This window comes from Parasteatoda tepidariorum, chromosome 6 (genome assembly GCF_043381705.1).
Source record: "Parasteatoda tepidariorum isolate YZ-2023 chromosome 6, CAS_Ptep_4.0, whole genome shotgun sequence".
NCBI classification, from domain to species: Eukaryota; Metazoa; Arthropoda; class Arachnida; order Araneae; family Theridiidae; genus Parasteatoda; species Parasteatoda tepidariorum.
This window is the reverse complement of record NC_092209.1, coordinates 42044820-42065716: the sequence shown is the minus strand read 5'-3', so window position 1 is coordinate 42065716 and position 20897 is coordinate 42044820. Positions and strand designations below refer to the sequence as shown.

Sequence of the window (20897 nt, the reverse complement as noted above, 5' to 3'; positions counted from 1 at the left end):
TACCTCTGTATTATGTCACTAAAATAAACAAAAAATCAAGTAATTCAACTAAATGAAATTTCATTACTAATCTGCTTCACACAATTTCGGCAGATCAAACAAAGGATTTCTAAGGAAGCAGAGAAAAACTTTGATAAATGAATTTTTATAACGATTTTCTTAAAATACATACATTTTACTAACTATTTACTTTAAAATCTAACGCGTGGTATTCACAGATATTTAATAAAATTCATTAATCTTTTTAAAAATTTCATGTAATTTTTTTATATACTGCTATGAAACGTACACTAATATTATAAATCTTTAATTAATAAGAATTACCTGTAATTAAAACTTTCATGATGATAAAATATGAAATCCCGCGCAGCCAAATACAGAAAATGGCTTCCTCTAACAATAGCTTTTGTTTAAACAACGCCAATTGCTTTGGCGAAAAAGTTTGGTCACACAATCAATATAGGGTTATAAGAAGATTGATGGATAAAAGCTAGCGTCAAACTCACTCCGCCCAGTTACCAATTCCTAAATTGACCAAATATCATGACTCTCGAAGTGTTGCTCATGTGAAGTGCTGCCATAGGTAGAGAGTTCTGCTCTACGCCACCTTCAGCCCATTTCCATCGCCTAATGAGAAGTTAGTACGACTCAAGCACTCACTTTAAGACAATTGCGTGCAGTCTGAATGGTCCCTTAATCAATGGATTGAATATCTCGGCTACGAAAGCTCCAAATTAATAATTTTATAAACTTAACTGCAGCTTTTTACTTCACCAGTGATGCAAGTTTGCACCTGCTTTGGCCTCAATTTTTGTTCCTCATTCACGTTTTATTTAAACCATGGTGATCGTTTAAAACTTTTAGTGATTTTTTTAAATTTGTTATTAAATAAACGTTTGCATTGCAAATTGTGATTTATACTATAGTTCAATTTTATAACCAGACGAGGCATTTGTTGCGAAGGTAAACTTTAATAAATAATTGAAATGTCACATATCATTTCGTCTCGAAATTTGTACCTTTTCCCGAACGTATTTGAAATATCTTTACATTGAAACTTTTCTAAATTGTTCGACCTCGTGACTAATTCAAGTAGAAAAATTGTCAAATTAGAGTTTTCGGGAAAACTAGCTTATAAGAAAGTGTATACTATTACTAATTTAAAAACTTCAATCGCTTTAAAAGTTCCCAATTTATAAATAGGAAATAACAGTCAACATGATTTAATCTCTCAAAACAGGCGCCTATTTTCATGGTGATTTAAAAATAGTATCGAGCGGTATAAAAATAAGGAACCCATTTCAAGCAGTGAGCATGTCAACTGTTATTTCCTATTAACATATTTTTGAGGCGAATGAACGTTTTAATCTAATAATATCTTATCCTGTCTGTTTCTTTAGATTATATATTTAAGAAAGTGGATATTAATAACACATAGTTTATTGATTTAGATTATCTTTGAAAAACTTTTATCTAATTTAATTAATCTTATACAAGTAGCTTTATAATAGCATTGTAGTTATGTTTTATAAGATATTTTACAATTCCCTGAAAACCGTGGAAAATAGTTTCTTTCTCTTTAAATATTCTCAATATATGTCTTTAAATATGTTTGAAATCATTGAATATGATAGTCAGAAAAATTTTAAGTTGTTGAAATTGTTTTAAAATTTTTATTAAGTTAAACGCAAGAAAGAAAAATGAATATATAGAATTCTAATCAGTGAACTGTTATTACTTAAAACTCCTTTTTACATTAGATCAAAATTTCATCAAAAATGTGACTTCTACTTATGAGTATGAATTTACCATAACTTAAAAAGCCTATTTTATGTTTTGAAAAATTTTAGTTTTTCAGACTTTAAACAAATAGTATTTTATTCTAAAAACCTTTGTCAAAATAATCGCAAAGATTTAACGCTTTCCGCTCAGTGACCTGTGAGAAACAGAACAGAAACTCCATGAAGAGAGGGACAAACCTAAAGTGTATAATTTGTAACTTATCTTAGCTAGATTTCTACATTTTATTTTTTTATTACAATACTTGAAGTTTAAATCTTTTTGGGACCTTTGTTAGCACAGACGACAGGTGCTGATATTGAAATATCCTCTTCAAACTCATCAATTGATCCAAATTTCAGTTTATTTTGTTTTCGATTTCTGATTTTTTAAAACCTGTTATGACAGCTCTGTTAAACATGTCATGAAATAGTGCATTCTTCACACTGATCTATTATCAACTTGTTAGTCAACAACAACATTATGTACACATGCAAATTACATAAAAATTCTCATGTTTTTTTGTTCGCAATAAATAAACATCACAGACATCTTAAGTTTGACCTCTAATAAAATTATCTAATTTCTTAGTCTTTATTTCTGTGAGTCTATTCCTTACACCTGTTTTAATCCTTTGTTCAAACAAAAGTTTTTTTTAATTTTCTTTTTAACTGCTACAGAGCTTACTGGAATTACGTGTATGTTACATGCATAGCTCATTCTAGGCACAAAGGTCTGTCCATGCCGAATTTACTACCGTTTAGCGGTACCTTCACAAATTCAATTTTAGGTGAAACGGTAGTTTCACAAATTCAACTTTAGGAAAAACGGTAAACTTTTTCTTAAAATTTTATTTTTGTATCCCTTAAGAAACGATAAATCTATATTTTTACCATGCTTTTGTATTGATTTTGTAATATAATTTTTAATTTTTCACAAATTATGTCTAAATTTTCACAAAATAGGTACCTTTCAGAAAAACCTAGACAGACCCCTGAGGCAGCATCCTGCTGCCCTTTTAGTTAAAAGAATCCACCCTGTTGCCCCTGAAGCAAATTAGTGCCCTGATATAATAGACTCCATACCCTTTTTGCCCTCTTTTTCCTCAATCCTTTGTTTTTTCCCCAAACTCTACTATGGATTTCTCAAACTTTTGTTCTTTTCAAGTCTTTTTATTTAGTTTGTCATTGCTGTCAATATTATGTATATGGGAATATTTACAACATTATGGGACAATTTATATGGGAAAGGAAAAATAGCCAACACACCCCCTTGTTGCACTTGTCTTTGAAAGTTTGCAGTTACTTCCATTATCATTAAATCATAATTATTAAGCATTTTAATTATTAAATCAAAACTACAGACACTTAAAAACATACATTTATTAATATATGCATGCATTTAAAATAAATTACTAAGCTAATTAGCCACATTAACTTTATATATTAATTTATTAATATGATTGTTTTGCTACTTTTAGTAAAGTAAAAAAAAATTATTTTGCTAATTGATAATGTTTTTTAATGGAATGTGTAAAGTCCATAGAAAGAAATTATTCCCTTTTTAGAATAATAATGCCCTTTTTTTAAACTTTTGCACCCTGCCCTTTTTTCTGCCTAGAATGAGCTCTGTACTTGTCCAGTTTCAAAAGTCAGTTTGGGAAGTCCTCACTTTATTTCTTAATTCAAGTGTCTCTGGGTTAAAGGTTCCTGTATTCTTACTAAAATTGCTAATATTTAGTGACTTCTCAGCTCATGAGAAACTTTAGTATATATATATATAAACAGAAATTTTTGCAAGTTTAGTAAAATTCCTTTCGCGCCATGGCAAATGTAATTGAATTTTAACCCTACCATTCCCCAATTAAAACATGCACAAGATTTCATATTTTTGTCAATTGAGGAAAAGAATGTAAAGAATATTTTCATTGCCCTTTCTTATTGAACTATACTGTGTGATATATAGACTTATGATAATTTTTTTATTCTTCTATGATGGTAGATTTATTTGGTTGATGTTTGCTTTTCTCCTGGAATACTCTTTAAACACATTTGACCCTGTGAAGTTGCGTCATTCAAACATTGTTTTACTTTATCAAATGTAATTTTTTTATTTTTTAAAGAGATGCCATCAATTTAAAAATTTGCAAAGCATTGTTGTATCAGATTATATGTTTTAATTGATTTTCATAGTTTCAAAATTTAGCAACATTCTGTTAGAAAATTGTAATTAGCAAAATTCGCACTATTACTTAGTTGGAAATAAATTACACCACTTTTGAGATGATGTCTTAAAAATCTTATTTATTCAAATTTTACGGAATCCAAAAAAAACAAAACAAATTTTGATATGTTAGTGCAATTGTTTAATATTTTAATAAAAAGCAGTTATTGAATATGGATTTTTTTCTTTTTACAAAAGGATTGCTATCTTTTTACAAAAGTTGTAAAACATCCTCAAAGACATATTTTAATATTAAAACTCTGGAAGTATGTTCAATTTTAAGAGGAAGTTATTCTATGTAAATTACAAAAGAAGAAAAAAAAAATTTTTTAATTCAGATTTCTTGTAGCGTGATTTTATTTTCTTTATAGAATTGGTAAATTGAAGTATGTATTTATAGCAGTATTTTATCAACCTGTCATTTAGGTTTAAGGCATAACTTTACTTTGTCATTTCTAAAGTTCTTTTTCATCAGAAAAGAGAATCTTAGATTTATGTGCGCTTTTCAGTTAATAACATATTTTCCATTTTCTAAAATTTTGAATCTCATTATATATATTGACATTAAAATTTTTTTTAGGCTGTCAGATAGTTTTAAATGTATTATGAAATTAACATTTCAGTTACAATTATTTTATGTAATTTAACCATAAACATCATTTTGGCGGTAATCACTAAAACAATCATGAATATGTGAAAACGGCCGTCACCTCTTGGTTAACAGAGGAGGCGGAAAGTTTGTTTGAGGAGAGTATTCTAAATCTAGTTAGTAAATAAATGAATCATATTAATTATCATTGATCAGTGAGTATGATAAGTGTTTAAACAAACTTGACAACTATGCTTAAAAAAACTTATTTAGAATCTGAAAATAAATTTGCTTCTTAAAAATTTTCTTTCTTTTGGGTTTTTATTTTCAAACTGCCCTTGCTTAAAAAACAACCCTCGTGCATTGCGCATTGTAATGTATTTAATTTTTCTCTTTGCTAACTTAGAATATAATCAATTGGATAATGCACACATTTTACTCTAATTTTTTACGGGATTTTTTTAAACAAAATGTTTTTGTTCTGTTTTAATTTTTCTGTTTGATTGAACTCTTATGTTTTTTATTCTTGTAGTTATGTGGAAAAATTATCTTATATGTTACTTTTTCAGATGGCAAATAAATTGGTTACATGTCCTTATGATGAAGCCCATAAAGTTAAAGAAAGCAGATTTTCATTACACATTACTAAGTGTCGACAAGTGAGTAATTTAAAATCATAATGTACATTTTTGATACCTATATGGCTGATTTGACTTCAAAGGTATAGAATCTGTTTATTAGCAAAGACTGACAAAAAGTATAGGCTAGGGAAAAATTCAAAGGAGCCATTTATTTTTTTATTTAACACATCACAACTGCTCCAAAAAAATTTACTTTTCATACATTTCTCTTTGAAAATGAATAGTTTTTTTTATTACAGTGCATGCTTTTTTATCTGTCTCTCATAGTAATATTACATATTATAAAAAGTGTATAAAAATAATTTTGTTTTAAATAGCTCTGCTTGTTATTTTCAAAGCATTGCATGTGTATTTAAAACTCCAATATCATTGAATATAAATTTTTTATAATAGGATTAATTTTTTTTGCAGTTTTTTAATTAACTTATATTATTTTTCAGTAACTTTTATTATATTTTTATTTTTTTGGAAGACAAATGTAGTTAATTCCATTGCTAATCTTTGTTACTTAATGCTACCATGTTATTTGTTATGTTTTGTTGGTTTATTAAATGTATATTTTAAGTTATCATGGTTCTTAATTGGAATACTTCCTCAAGGATACTCACATCACAACATTTCATGTGGCTCTTTGAGGTCCCCAGAATACAGAAATTAGTACTATTTACTTTTAGGGGTTTGGATTTAATATATTGAAGTATAATTAAATATATAAAGATTTATTTATATTTTGTTATTTATAAAGTTAAGAATATGAAATATAGATAGTAAAAATACTAAATATTTTTTCTAGTGTTTCACTTTAAATGTCTGTTTTAATTCTTCCTTTTTTTCTAGAATAATTTAAATGCTGAAAAGTTCATATGCTCTTTTAATGCTTCGCACGTTCTTCCACTTATGGAGAGGGATTACCATTTACAGAATTGTCCTGACAATACTCTTCTTAGAGGAATGACCGCCAGTAAGTTTTTTTTTGTAAAAAAAAAGTAAACTTTAAATAGTATGATATAAAATAGTCAGGGTGCGTAACGTTTGTAAAAAGTACTTAAAGGTGCTTTTTGGGGATTTCGTTTTTAAAAGCTTTTAAAGGTGCTTTTTTCAGCTGGCGTTTTTAAAAAGTGCTTTTTCTTCCGAATAATTTTTTTCTCCCTTCAGTGATATCTGGTGGATCCCATGCATTTCACGAAAAATGGGGAGTTTGCTACGTAATCATTCACGCGGACTTCATGTCATACCCACGTTATGACTTGCGCATGCGCGCACACTTAACCGAAACCCGAGTGCTTCAATTCGGATAGAGAATATCAGATCCTTCTGAAATGTTTTTTTTTTTAATTTATTTTAATTTTGTTCTTGTTTATTTTATTTTACTTCAAACACTTTTTTTGACGTAGGGGGTAAGGGTACTTTTGTTCTGAGTTCAGGGTCAAGTTGAATTCACTCGGTGATGTGGGAAAGTACTGATTGTTTCGATTTACGCCTGTTTCTTTTTTTTTTTTAAACGCTAAAACTGTTTATAAAAAGTTTTTGTTTTTCAATAATATTTTCAATAATATCATTGATTGAATATGAATTTTTTGAGTGCTTGAAAACTTTTGCAAAGTGCTTGAAAAGTTTTTAAAAAGTGCTTATTTTTGATTCAAAGATTTGGCTACGCACCCTGATAGTGGGTTAGATAATCTTAGTCAAAAAGAGTATATTTGAATTTTTTTCTTCCCAATGTATCACCTTCCTGTTATATCTCTGGACTTTTCGTTATTTTCGACACTTCCAGATTTAATCAAGCTGTCGAAAAGGCTGCCAGCGCGGAAATAGTTACAACATTAAGGAAGAGCTTTTTTCTCACCTTTTGGAGGAATTCTTTTATTTCTTTTTTCAAATTTATGAAGGAGAATTTACCCTCTTCTAAGAAAAATTCCTTCTCAAGCTCTAAAAAAACGAGTTCTGTTTTACAACTTCGTCCTTCTACTAAGTCAATGTGGAAAGTCTTCGTCTACCATTGCTTGAGTCTGAGTTTGATTTCCTTTAATTCGATAGTTTGATCAGACTGCATTTTCTCTAATCTTGTTCTAGCTAGAGCCTTCTTCTCAAAGTTATGCCGAAGTTGCTCCTTGTTCTTGCAGATCTATGTTTAAAAAAAACTTATTATTGCGAATAGTTTAGAGGTAAGGCAAAACAAATTACTTCACGGGATTTTCAGTTAATTATCAGACTTAAATTTAGTTTAGCTGTACTCCTAGAAAATTTCAACAGAATATAAATTTTTGATTAACGAAAATATACGTATCGACAATCTCCATGTTATTGGCAGAAGCAACACACACCTTCATAAACAACAAACCTTTTTGTTATGAGACGCAAATTTATATAAATTTTTTTTTCCTCTTCAATTCAACGTAATAGGTGCTCAAGAGAAAACTTAAAACCAGCACAGAATGCTCCATGCCTACGGAGAAAGGGAAAAGTTTTTCCTTTTCCTGTGAGTATTCAATCATGGTGAAAAGTTTTGGAGGATCACAAGCATTTTTTTCTCCTTTTGTGCACGAGAAAAGCTGTTATTTAAAAAAAAAAAAAAACAATTCTATGCAAGACAACATTTTATTCCCAAATGAAGAAACCTTTTGAAAGAAATCTAATGTTCTGTGACAATGTCGCCATGTCGTCGCGATTTTCCTAAGGTGACGATTCCTGCAGATACATTTAATGAATGTGTCTGCAGGCATTTATTTGGAAAAATTGAGCTTGTTCGTTTGCAAACTGTAAAAATCTATAGATTATCTATTAATATGGAGACAAACCAGTATTTGCTTATTAAAATATTCTTTGTTTAAATAATGGATGTTAAATTAAAAAAAAACTAACTGTAAAGAAGTTTTTTTTAAAAAAAAGAAAAACTTATCTGTTTAAATAATTCAATATGTTTTTCAGTTTTCATATACCTACTTCATTTTTAAAAATATTATTAGTTATTAGGTGTTATTAATTTTTTAACTTATATGGTTAGTTTTGCAGTAAATTTTAAATTAATTGAAGAAAAAGGAAGATTTTGTTCAATAAATTTCTTTAGCACTTTTGCTTTTTAAAATTTTCTCTTATACAATTCAATGTTAGAAATGGTGCTTAAGAAGAAATTTTTGTTCTTATTTTTGAATCTTGAAATGTATACTTATGAAGTATAATATCTTTCATATGTTTAGGAGTTTAATATCTTCGTTTAAGAAGATTATATATCTTTTCTGTTGTGAGAAGATAAGTTGGTGTGAAACAAGGTTGGCAAGTTTCTGCCGAAGTGGTTAAAACCACTGGTAGAAACCGGTTAAAACCGGTATGGCAGAAACCCTTTTCTGCCACATTTGTGGCAGAAATTCAGAAAATGACATAAATAAAAGTAAGTACTGAGATTGACATACAATGGATAATTCATAGAAAAAACAATTTGATGTTAAACAAAGTTCAATTTATTAACAAAATTATCACCATTCAAAATCAAATATTACAATACATTATTTGCATTCTGCAGTAATCTATAACAAAAGTCAAGTTTTGATGCAGTTTCTAAACCTAGCAATTTCTCAATTTGCCTATGCACGAATGAGAAATTTGAGAAGATTCTCTCAAGTCCAGCAGAACTAGCAGGCATTGCCATCAAGGAACAAGCAAGATTTGTGAAACTTTCTTCTGTTGCATATTTTTTAAAACTGGACCACCATGTAGCAGCTGGGGTAGCTGTCGAAACTTGACAGGAAAAATAAGTTTCAGGAAATGGGTCCGATTTGTTTTATATAAATATTTGATATACTGCACTCTTTATAATTAATATAAACAAAAAAATATATATTTACAAACAATGAATTAAAAAGTTTGTTACAGTTATATGGAGTTACTTTTTTCAGTTTAATTAAACAAAATGTCATTAAGCAATTACTAAAACTAATATAGACATATTTTTAGTTTCTGCCAATTCTGGCCGATTTTTACCGGTTATAACCAGTTTCTGCCACTAGCATGGCAAAATCCAGTTTCTGCCGGCAAAAAGCCAACCCTGGTTTGAAAAGCTTGTTTCTAATTAGGAATTGATGTAAAATAATTCTTGCAGCATTCCTCAATGTTAATAATTTTTATTTTATTTTTAGAGGCTTTACACCAGAACAATCCTTTCAAAGGGAATACTTCTGTTCCTAGCTACACTGCATCCGTTCCTACTACCTGTGACGAAGTTTGGGATGACGGTGCGTTTAACATTTTTATTTTCCTGAAATAGTAGTTATTAATTAGCATGAGGTACTTCCTCAAATTTGTAATTTGTCATTTTCCTTCCTTTTTTCTGATTTTTTATTTTTTAAATATTTTGTTATAATCAAGCACAACTTTTCTATAATTTGCTTTATAAAATGCATAAATGCTAATCAAAATCAACTCTGAATCCATAAATTTATAAAGATTAAGTTCTGGAGCTGGCTATTTGAATTTTTTAAGCTAAATTAGGTCATTTAAAGCCAATTTCGTAGATTTAGGTAAGCTTCTGATCGTTTTTCTATTTGACTTTCAAATTCATATTAATACCTTTATTTCTGTATTGTAATTGAATTTTATTTAGTTAACTTTTTTTAATCTTTCATTATTTTAAGACAATTTAAACATGTTTAAAATGCTGTATTTTCTGATCTGTTCATTTATTGCGAGGGACTCTTATCAAAGTAATAAAAAGAACTCATAATGCTGTAAATATTTGAAGACTGGTCATGTTGCCCAAAAATTTAGTCTGATTTTACTATAAAATATTTTTAAATTTTTTTTTTTAAAGTCAAGTATTTTGTGAAGAGTCTTTTATTTACAAAAAATAGGTGTGAACTGTCCATTAACAAACTCAAACTTTTCCTAAACTCCACTTAGTAATGTGATATATCAGTTTTTGTGTTGGAAGTTTACAAAACTTGCTTCTAATTATTATATAGTATCAAATGTGTGATGCATTTCACCTCGGAGCATAATTGTTTTGATTTTAGCTGCACGCAAAATAATCTAGAGAGCTACTGCTTGTTATAGCCCTTAACTGTAGTTCAGAATCTTTTCTATCTTGACTCTATCCATTCAGATTTTTTTTCTTCGATTTCCCTTTTTTATGTTCGCACTATTATGCCTGCACTAAATTTTTCTACTCAAAAACTTAAGTACATATTTGAAGACTAAAATATGTGAACTTGCTTATAAATTAGTTTATTGCTTTTTCAAATATTAATTTAGTTTATGCATTTTAGGACTGGAATCAATGGAGCCTGCTCCTGGATTTGTACCATCTAAACCACCTCCTTGTGCAATAGTTGAACCTCCTGCATTATCAAAACCAGCAGAAAGAAGGAAATTGTATCAGGAATTACATAAACGGCCTGCTGAACTTGAAAAGTAATGATTTACATTGTTATGGATGAACAGTATAGAGTTAATAATATTCTTATTGATAAAATGTAAATTGCAGAAATATTGTTTGCCACTGTAACTGTATCAAATTAAGGATGTGAACTGAAAAATTTTGAATAAAACATGTCAATCCAATTTTTTGGAATTTTAACAAGTTTTTCATAAATAAAATGTTACTGCACATGGTTACCTTTTTGGAAAAAATCTAAAAAGGCTTTAAAAGATCAAAGAAATTAACATAAGTATTTACTTTTAATCATTCAATGTCTTATTTTAATTATTTTTAACATACATATGCATATTTTTAAGTGACTATTTCTTCTAAATCTGATCAATATGCCTAACGTTTGCCAACTCAGGTTGCCTAATAAGTTTGCTGAACGAGGTGTACAACTTTTTTATAGTTCTGTATATTTCAGTTGTTAGTGATTTAATAATTAATAAAATAATGAAGCTTAGATTAAAAATTTATTTTGTCAATCTGTTAAATTCCGAACATACCATTTTGATTTTTTTAATTTAATTTTAAAAAATTTTCAAAGAAAAAGTGGCTTATTTTAAAAGTAGTAAAAAATATTGTTTTGCATTTTTTTTTTTAAATTTATCAGATGGGGTTTATCGGAATGAGTTTATACAAAAAAATTTCATTTATCATTTGTGAGAAAATTTCTTATTTTAAAATGTGTAAGTATTTAGACTTAATGTTCTGATTTTTGCAAGGTATTATTAATATTTCAATGTAAGGAAAACAATGAGTCAATTTTATCTATAAAGGAAGCAATTATTATTGCTTCCTTTATAAAAAAGAAAATATTATTTTTACCATTTTTAAACCAGGATATTGTTTTATTTACTATTAGAATGTGTTTGTACAGAAATTTCTTTATTGATCATGTGCGAGAAAATGTCCCATTTTAAAATTTGTTAGTATATCGATTTGTCTAATGTTCTGATTTTTGTAAGATATCTTGGTACTCAGTGTTTTCATTACAGAAAAATAAATGGGTGAGAATTTCTCACCCTTTCTCAAAAACAGGGTGAGATTTCAAAAAATTACGTGAGATTTCTAAAAATTTAAAAAAAAACAAAACACGAATAAACTTGGAAAAAAATATTTCTTTAATTATAGTACATTTTTAACATCTTCTAATTTTTAAAGCATTAAATATTTTTGCTGCATCATCATATGGAAAATGTTCTGTATCTACTTTTTCAACAGCTATTCTCATTAGGTTGCTCAAATGCTTATCAGTCAATCTGTTACGATAGTTTTCTTAATCCGGTTTTGGGTGCTAAATGACCTTGCAACAGGTGCTGAATTATTTGAAAACACTAAGTAAATTTGTAGCATTGTGCACACACTTTCCTATCCTCTACATCAGCCAGCATAGGCTTTTAAATTATTTCTGCTATAAAATCTTGAAGTACGTTGAAGTTCTTTCCAAGTTCATGCTAGTATTTGATCCATATCCGTTGAATATCCGTATTTGTTTCGTTTTTACCGTTTCTACATTTGTTTAATTTGTCTTAACAATGTATTTGTCCATCTTACATTCAGGCACAAAAAATGTAAACATTTTACATGAAGAAACCTTACCTACGGTGAACACGTGATTGCAGAAAAAGGGGTTCGGGGGGATGCTCTGGCTCTGAACAATACTGGTAAATAGGGAAGCTAGATAAGAAGGACCGATATTGAAAATAATGAAAGATCAAGGAAGAAAAACGAAGCAGATTTCATTCAAAATGGTAGAAGACGAAATTTTTCCCAAAATTCGTGAGATTCACGCATTTTGAGATTCATTAATAGGGTGGGCGAACTTCTCGCATTAATAATTTTTTAATGCGAGGAAAGAAGAAAATATGCGAGATTCTCATGCTGTAGTGAAAAAAACTGGTACTATTACTAATTAAAATTTCTTAGAAGAGAAAAGGAGTTACTTTTGTTTATAACAGTAGCAAATACTAATTGCATAGTTTTGTAAATTTACTCTGGTATGTATAAATAATGCTTCATAAAAACTTAAAACTCTATGCTTAATGTTTCTTAATCTTGTTTAGAAGATCAAATTTGAATAATTTTTTCTCAAAAGAATTTTTCACACTTTGGTGATTGTCAAGAGTTGCTTTATACAGAAAAAAAAAAAAATTTATAGCCATTTTCAATTTGTATTGGACCCATTGTTTCTATTCAAATTACTTAATTTGAATTCCAATACATTTTGTAGAGAGAGTTATGTTATAAAATTAAAATCTCCAGTGGATCATTAGATTGAGAAGGCACTTTTTTCAAGCTGATATTAAGTTCAATGTCTGGAGTACTATCAACATGAATTTTCAGATCAAAGTGTCTGCTGATATGACAAAGGGTCATTAAGCTTAACCTCTGGTAATTTATGAAAAGATTTCATCTGTCCATTTATGACACTGTATGTTTGAATTTGTTCTTGTTTTTTATTGGCTATAATATTTCTAGTCTTTTGTCAGCTGGATTTTTTCACTTGCATGAATATGTAATTAATCATTAATCAACAAATAATCAATTTTTTTTACATTAGCCCTTGCTTGTTTATAAATCATGGGTTTTAGTTCTTGTGGTTGAGAATCTTATAAAGATATAATATTTCTTAGTTAACCAAATGATTTTAATAGGAAAAGTGCTATTATATTTTTATTATCATTGTTGAGATTATCCTTGTATAGAAACATGTTACTTTCTATAATTTTCTTATGTAAAGATGTCTTCTTTAGTAGCAATTCTAAACCAACACCTGTAGCTGAGCCTAAATTGCAAATGTACAGCAGACAGCCCAAAGCTCCTAGTGAGGTTTGTACATCTTAAATGTTTTTGTATATGTTACTTAAAGTATTTCTTAAGGTTGTCTTTAAGTTTTGAATATGGGTTGTCTAGGTGTGAAATTTAATTTTAATGCCATCCGGATTTTCTATGACTATTATGTGTTCACATTATTTGCATTATCATTAACCAAATGTTGTCTATTTTTGTTAATTATTTATTTGCTACACTAATTTGATTAATTATGAGTGATTAATTTTTATGATTTGGCTATTAATGATTGACTATGAGGAATTTTCAGCATTTGAATAGATGTGTGTTAAGTAGAAGTAGCAAACATTAGACTTGATTGGCTTTATTGCATTTATTGCACAACTTTTTCTTTTAACAGGAAATTTAAAAAAAAATTTGTAGCAAAAGTTTTTTTTAATTGGTCAATCATGTTCAAATCATTAAGCGCCATAGTTATTTTGTAAATTTTAATCAAAGAAATTTTAAGATATATATAAAGTGAGGTTAGCTTGAGAATATTTTAGAACAATGTTTAATCATTATATTTGGACACTTCCTTAGTTAATGTTTTTTTATTTTGTTTTTTAAATTATCAATCAATTTTCTTGGGTGAATTCATATTCTATCACTATTTTAAATTTAGGTTGAAAATAAAACTGCAAGTGAATTTCATCATCTTGGATTAGGCAGAGGTAATAGTCACTTTTTATCTTAATAATTGAAGTGTTATAACTATTTAAGCTGATGCTTCATATACTATTATAATATGCACATTGACAAATAAATTAATAATACTATTAAAATAACATTTACTTTAATCTAATATAATGTAAAGTTCTTTTAAATCAAAATAATTTAATTGCTATTTTGGCAATTAAATATATAACTTAATCATTATTATTACAAATGTTAAATATTCAAATATTTATTATTTTTGTGAATATTGTTATAGCTAAAAGTAATTCTTATACAAAACAGGTATAATTATTCAAGCATGTACAATATATACAAACATGTATAAATGATTCATTGTATGTGTAATCAGTACTACGGCTAGTAATTATTATTATTATTTTTTTTAAATTAAAGTTGTAGCTATGGAGACAAGATTGCTCCACCTTTTATGAAATCTTGCCTATCACTTTTTTAATATTCTTATCGCTAACTGCTGTAATACAGTTTTTCAAAAAGTTTTCCCGCATGTAACGTGTTAATACTAAAGTTGAACTGTCTGCTAAAAATTTAAGCTAGTATAAATGTTTTATGATGAGTTTACTCTTAATCTTATAAATTATAAAGAATATCTCTGTCTGTGCTTATTCAAAATAATTTTACTAATTACTAATTTTCCTATTAGATCAGTTTAGGATTTTTTTCAATAATTCATAGAAAAATATCAATCTGAATACAGAAGTAGAAGGTTAGACTTATAATACAAATATTTATATAAAATCTCTTAATACTTTAATAATTATAAAATGAATGGATATATTTTGTTTGTCTCAGCTGTTTTGCATATTAAATGCTATGAAAACTTCCAACCAATATTTTTGTTTATATATATATATTTTTTTTTGTGTATTTATTCTTGGCTCATTACTGCCTTGTTATTTTTATTTTTTGGTACATGATGTTTGTAAATTAAAAGTACCTTACCTTTTCTTAAAAACTTGCTTTTCATGCATCTCTCTGTTTAAAATGTCTGAAGGAGAAAATTTATCTATGAAAGAATAAGTCAAAATTATAGAACTTATCTTAGATAAAGGAGAGAAAATAATGCCACATCTAATCAAAATATGTAAAATGAAGTGATTAAAATAAATTGTTTTTAATGCTTGTCATTTTGTATTAGCATTTAATTTGGCTGTATATAGTGATAAGATTTATTAAGTTTAAATCTTAATGTATTGGCAATAAAATATTTCGTTTATGGGGTAGCTAATTTAATTTAAGTATCGATCATCATAGTGCTAATATTGTTATAACAGAAGGGATAGTTTTACTGAGTGTAAATGTATTAAAAAGTGCCTTTTATCAATAATTTGCTCGTTCTCAAGTTCAGCAAGATTGATTTTTTATCAAGATCTTATCTGATTTTTAACTGTTCTTTTATACAGGCAAACCTGCTGTTGCACCTTCACGCATTGCTGCAAATATTTTCGCACCAACTCCCGCCCCTCAATCTGCACCTACCAGCAATATTAATTACAGTGCTGCTTTATCTGGTATGAGCAAGTTGGGTTTTGGAAGGGGGTACTCTGCAGCGGCTGGTAGGTTTATTTATCACATTTCGTAAAATTTTATTGGTATTTATAAAGTAATGAAGTCATTTAAAAATATTTATTTGTAGCTACTCAAAATTTAGAAGATGATTTCCCTGCACTTGGTTGTGGAAGAGGAGTATATAGAACTCCGAAAAATGGTAATATACCTAATTTTTTGTTTAATATTTTGAGAAAAAGATAAATAAAATTTGTTCAATTTTCTTTTTTTTCTTTTCCATTTAGATATTAGGTACCCTGGCTCGAGAAGTTAAGATATACTAAACCAGGTAATTCATATTTTTCATTTTAATGTATAATGCACACAAAAAAAGGGAACACTCTGGATAATTTTTGATTTCATGATTGATACTAATTCTGCAAATAATTATTAAAAATTATTTTTTGGGTGAAATTTTCTTTGGATAAGTGAATTTTATAATTGTGCTCAAAAGTGTGTGTGTGTCTATTCAGGGACCCCAAACTATTGGGACCGTCCTTCCCAGATTGGGGCTACTATTGTCCAGATTGGTTATATTTTGAAGGTCAGAAATCCAAATACCCCGAAAAGTAGGTTTATGTGTTTATTTTAAATACTATTTGCACTGATAAATTAACATATTTGAGGTTACGCCATGAAAAATTAGGATTGAATCCTTGTACCTGAAATAAAAATTAGATCAAAAGTTATTCAGAGTATCCTGCTTTGTTTCTCACTCTGTAACTATGTTTTTATTAATTAGATTTTCAGAATCACTTTTATTAATAAAAAATCATATCACTATCAGCAGAAAAATGGTAGTGCCTTAAATTTTAAGGTTTTTTAGATTGAACTTTTAAAATTATTTCAAAATGCTTTTGCAATGCAGTTGGACTGTTTAAATTTTTATTACAAGGTGCTTTTGTAGGGCAGTATTGTTAGAGTTGGATATACTTAAATTTTGTCCTTAGCAAGATTTTTTATTACCAATTCTGCAGGAGCTATTGCTGTGACAGACATCGATAAAAAATTTGATATTGATTGTATAGAGCAGATTTCTATTGGGTTGTACTGGTTGACTTAGGGTGCAAGCTTTGTAGTCCTGGATCAAAAGTATATCTAATATTTTGATCGCCTCTAAAATAAGTAATAAAAAAACTCTCACCAGTTGAATTACCATTTCTCAAAATGCAGAATAATTTTTTTAGGAAACTTAATATAACGAGAGGAACATCACTTAAATATCAAATTATGTAAATAACATAATTTGACCGCATATGAAATTTTCATTTTGACTATGACATAAATATCGCTATAGACTTAGATTGTTCTGCTCGAACTCTCACTACTATAGGGATTTGTATTATATATTTTTTTCCATGCATTACTCATCCCTGAATGTTGTATACTTTTGAATTAGCAGTTCTCTGAAACCAGATAGATAATTTTAGCTAATCTGTCATTGCTGTTAAATTTTGCTTATCGATATTCAGGATTAATATCTAATTAAAATTTGTAGTTAAAATGTCTTAAAGTATTGTTTATTTGGAAAATCTGTAAAAATGAGAACAGTAAATAAGTAAATGGAGAGAACCCTCCAATTTTCCGCCAAAATATTAATGCTGATTATTCAGAGCAATTTACCAAAGGCAGGATGAATAAGTAGAGAGTTGCAAAGCTGTGAATTTGTGTAGGCAGACTGCTGGTAGCGTGTAAATTTGATGTAGGACTTTTCTAAGTATTTGTGCAAAATTAAATTTATGGTTATTATAATATAATTAAGGGAGAGGTAATGGATATAATTTAAGTATAATTATTCATAAATAAATTTTTTTTTAATACAGGTAATACCTTTTTTTAAACATTTTGAAAGTCATTTTATTAAAAAAAATTTCCAAGCTGATGATGTATAACTTATAACTATGGAAATAAGTTTTTCTTAAATTATTTTCAGGTATACTAATAAGAGACAAAGTTTAATGATGGAAAAACTGTTAATCAAGATATTTTTATACTTTATTTTATGTAGTGCTTGCTTATGGTAAGCTGCTTTTAAAATTTTATACTATTTTAAAGACACTTGAAAGTTCTAGTATTTAATTACTGTTTCTATTTTGTGTTATTGAACTTAACAGATATAAGGTAATTCTGTATGTATTGCATTTGTGAAATTACATTTAAAAAAACCTGTTGTATATAAGCATGGGTAGAGGTTATTAAGCTTAAGCTTAAACAACGCTGTTCAATTTTATGAATCTCAATTTATTCATTTTTTAAATTTAATTTTATTTAAATTTAGTCACTCTTCTTGAATTGTGTAAATTTTTTTAATATTGACAAAGATTCTTAATTATTACACAGCTATTGTTCGTTTATTATTGTAATGACTGAAAATTCAAAATTGGAGTAATTTTTTTTTTAATGAATTTTTCTTTTCTGTTTCTTGTAATAACCAAGTGATTATTTAAATTTTTTAAAAATATTTTTCTAAATTACAATTGAGTATGGCTGAATATCTTCTACCCTTAATCTTCAATTCAGCTATTTTTCTTGCATTAATATATTTAAATTTATTTAAATATATTATTTAAATATATAGTTTTGTATTGCTGCAAAAATTTTTTCATAATTGAAAGTTATAAAATTTTCTGTTAAATTACATTGGGCATTAGGGAGGTCATTTTATGATAATTAAGTTCCAGTAAAGTTTATTCAAATAAAAAATATCTGAGCTTCAACTTATTTTTTTTTTTTTTTGTCAAACTAGTCATTATCTTTAAAAGATTAGTACAAATATAAGGTACACAAAATAGTTTTCAATAAAAAAGAACTTTTAAAAGGGGCCTCCCATAATGACTTATTTCTAAAAATAAAAAGTTAAGATAAATATTTTTTCTATTATAAATGGTGTATGTTGCATTTGAATAGTTGAAAGACAAAAAATTTTTGTAAATCAGGGGTGATTGCATTCCAGGTGTGCCAAGAAATTCTTGGATTTTCGTATCATTCTTCCAGGTCTAAAAACTGGATGCAAGGCATGTGACTTTTCCATAAAAATTGCTAGTATCTCATTCTCAAGACCATTGGTTTGCAGTATTCCGCAAATCATAAACATAATCTGACAAAACTTTGAAACTTTTGCTATATCCTGTTAACGAAATGTTTACATAAACGTCATTTTTCCACCAATTTGATTCTTTTGATTTGGCATTCATATTTTTGTCATTTTGAATATTTGAAACTGTGCTGTAATCTACTAATATCAAGATTCTTATTCACTCAATTTTTATTTCAAGCATTGATTTTTGTGTTTAGCTTATTAAAAAATATGCGTTGCGATTCGTATTCTCTCAATTTAAAAATCTTAGAACACTATTCCTATTCATGCAGTTTGTATAACCGCGTTTTCATAACCCAATATCGCGATTTGTATTCATGAGAATTTAAAATCCAATGCTGCGATTTGTATTCACGCAATTTTAAAATCCAATGTCTCTATTTGTGTCCTTGTTTTTAAATTCCGATTCATATCCACACTCCTGCATTATCAAACAGATTTTCGTAGATATACGAGATTTAAAGACAATGCATTGTGATTAGTATTAACGTCATCTAAAAATTCATCATAATTTGAAACAATATCTCGATTCATATTCACACTATTACAAAATACAATACTTTTAAAATAGTTACTTTAAAGGTGTGATATTCTTCACTAGTAGGTAATTTAATTATAAATATTGTTTCAAAAAAATTATGTTAAATATGAAGCATGTATAGTATATAAGTTACCTTGATATTGATTTTTTTGCACATAAAATTTTCAGAGTTTTTCACTTTGTGTTACAATCACCCCTGATAAATAATTCTTTTATTTTTAATGTTCAGTGGTAATTCTTAAACTTGGTTATTTTTTCGAGTTGTCTGTTAAAGCCTGTGATATAAAGTTTTGAAATGGTTTGTCTAACCTGTGATGTTTATATCTTCTAACAACATTAATTGTTTTGTTATGTGAGTACTTATATTGTTCTTGTACAATATTTCGAGAAAGATTAGTTCATTATATAAAAATCTATGAGCAAAATATTGTTCTGTCAATTGAATACTTTTATTGTTCTTGTAAAATATTATTCCAAAGATTAAATATTCATTATATAAACAGTAAAATATATTAAGATACTTGAATGTTTGTTGTTTTTATTTTCAAAGTACACATTCTGATTTTCAACACCTTTCATTTTCTTTAAATCAAAGTTTAAGGGTGCGCTTAGCTAACAATGTACTTAAGACCATATTGATACAAATTAGATAAATACTCCAGCTATTAATATCAGCAATATGTTCTTTAAAGTTGGTGAAATTTAGTTAATTTCACTCTTAATAGCACTCATCTTCTGTGCTTCTAAAATTTGTTCAAATAGTTATTTTCTCAATCTAGAGCTCTTTTACGTTAAAGTTATTGCTGTTGACCCCTGTTTTCCTTCTGATATTATTTATTCCATCTATAGAAAATTAATCTTGAAATCTAAAAAAACTATATTTTAAACTTAAGAGCAGGGGTATTTATCCAATTCTGTATCAATGTGGTCTTTTGTATACCTTGCCAAACTTTGATTGAACATGACAGATGTGTCCAGAAAAAAAAAAGACATTAACAGAGCTTCCGTCACTATATAGTTGGAATTCTAGTCACGGGATTGTGTTTTCAGCAGCTAAAATTATTCAAAACTGCTCTTCATCTACAGGACTTGATTTTTCTATTTGTTTTAAAAAAATTCTAATTCTATTTCCCACTGTTTGCAATATTTGGAAGTCTATTCTAGTTTAATCTTTTACGCCCTGGGGTTCCCACCAGTCTACATATACCCTATCTAGATTAATTTAGTCTACATAGCTCAGTCTACATATACTCTATCCTTTGTGGATTTTGAACTGTTTTGTTTTTCATTTCATCCATTGCCAAGCTAGGAATGCTTGCAAGTTAAATTCTTATAATTAAATGAAATCCCGCTTCATTAATAATTTTGTGAATATTAAGATTATCCTATTTCTATAAATAACAATCGAAATTTTAAAATTTAATTTTGAACTGCTTCGAGGCTTTTAATTCTTAAAGTATTAGTTTGAGAAAATCTACCTTTAAATTATTAAATAGAAATAAGGAGACTTTGCTTGATGCATAACGAAATTTTTTAAT

The 20897-nt window shown here is 27.8% G+C and overlaps 1 protein-coding gene across 4 annotated transcripts; it reads left to right on the top strand.

The window, feature by feature from the left end:
- Positions 1–511: 511 nt before the first annotated feature.
- On the top strand, positions 512–19885 carry LOC107438971 (asterix). 4 transcript variants are annotated; one of them, XM_071182256.1, is made up of 11 exons: positions 512–963; positions 5161–5250; positions 6070–6193; positions 9366–9461; positions 10491–10635; positions 13405–13477; positions 14103–14151; positions 15577–15729; positions 15810–15881; positions 15967–16010; positions 17655–19885. In XM_071182256.1, exons 2-10 carry the CDS (start codon positions 5161–5163, stop codon positions 15993–15995), a joined length of 831 nt encoding a protein of 276 aa, XP_071038357.1. In that variant the 5' UTR covers positions 512–963; the 3' UTR covers positions 15996–16010; positions 17655–19885. The 4 variants fall into 4 exon arrangements, with proteins under 4 accessions (XP_071038357.1, XP_015906889.1, XP_042911031.1 ...); XM_016051403.3 differs by having other exon boundaries at positions 13402–13477; XM_043055097.2 differs by having other exon boundaries at positions 512–843; positions 17655–18576.
- The last annotated feature ends 1012 nt before the right edge of the window (positions 19886–20897 follow it).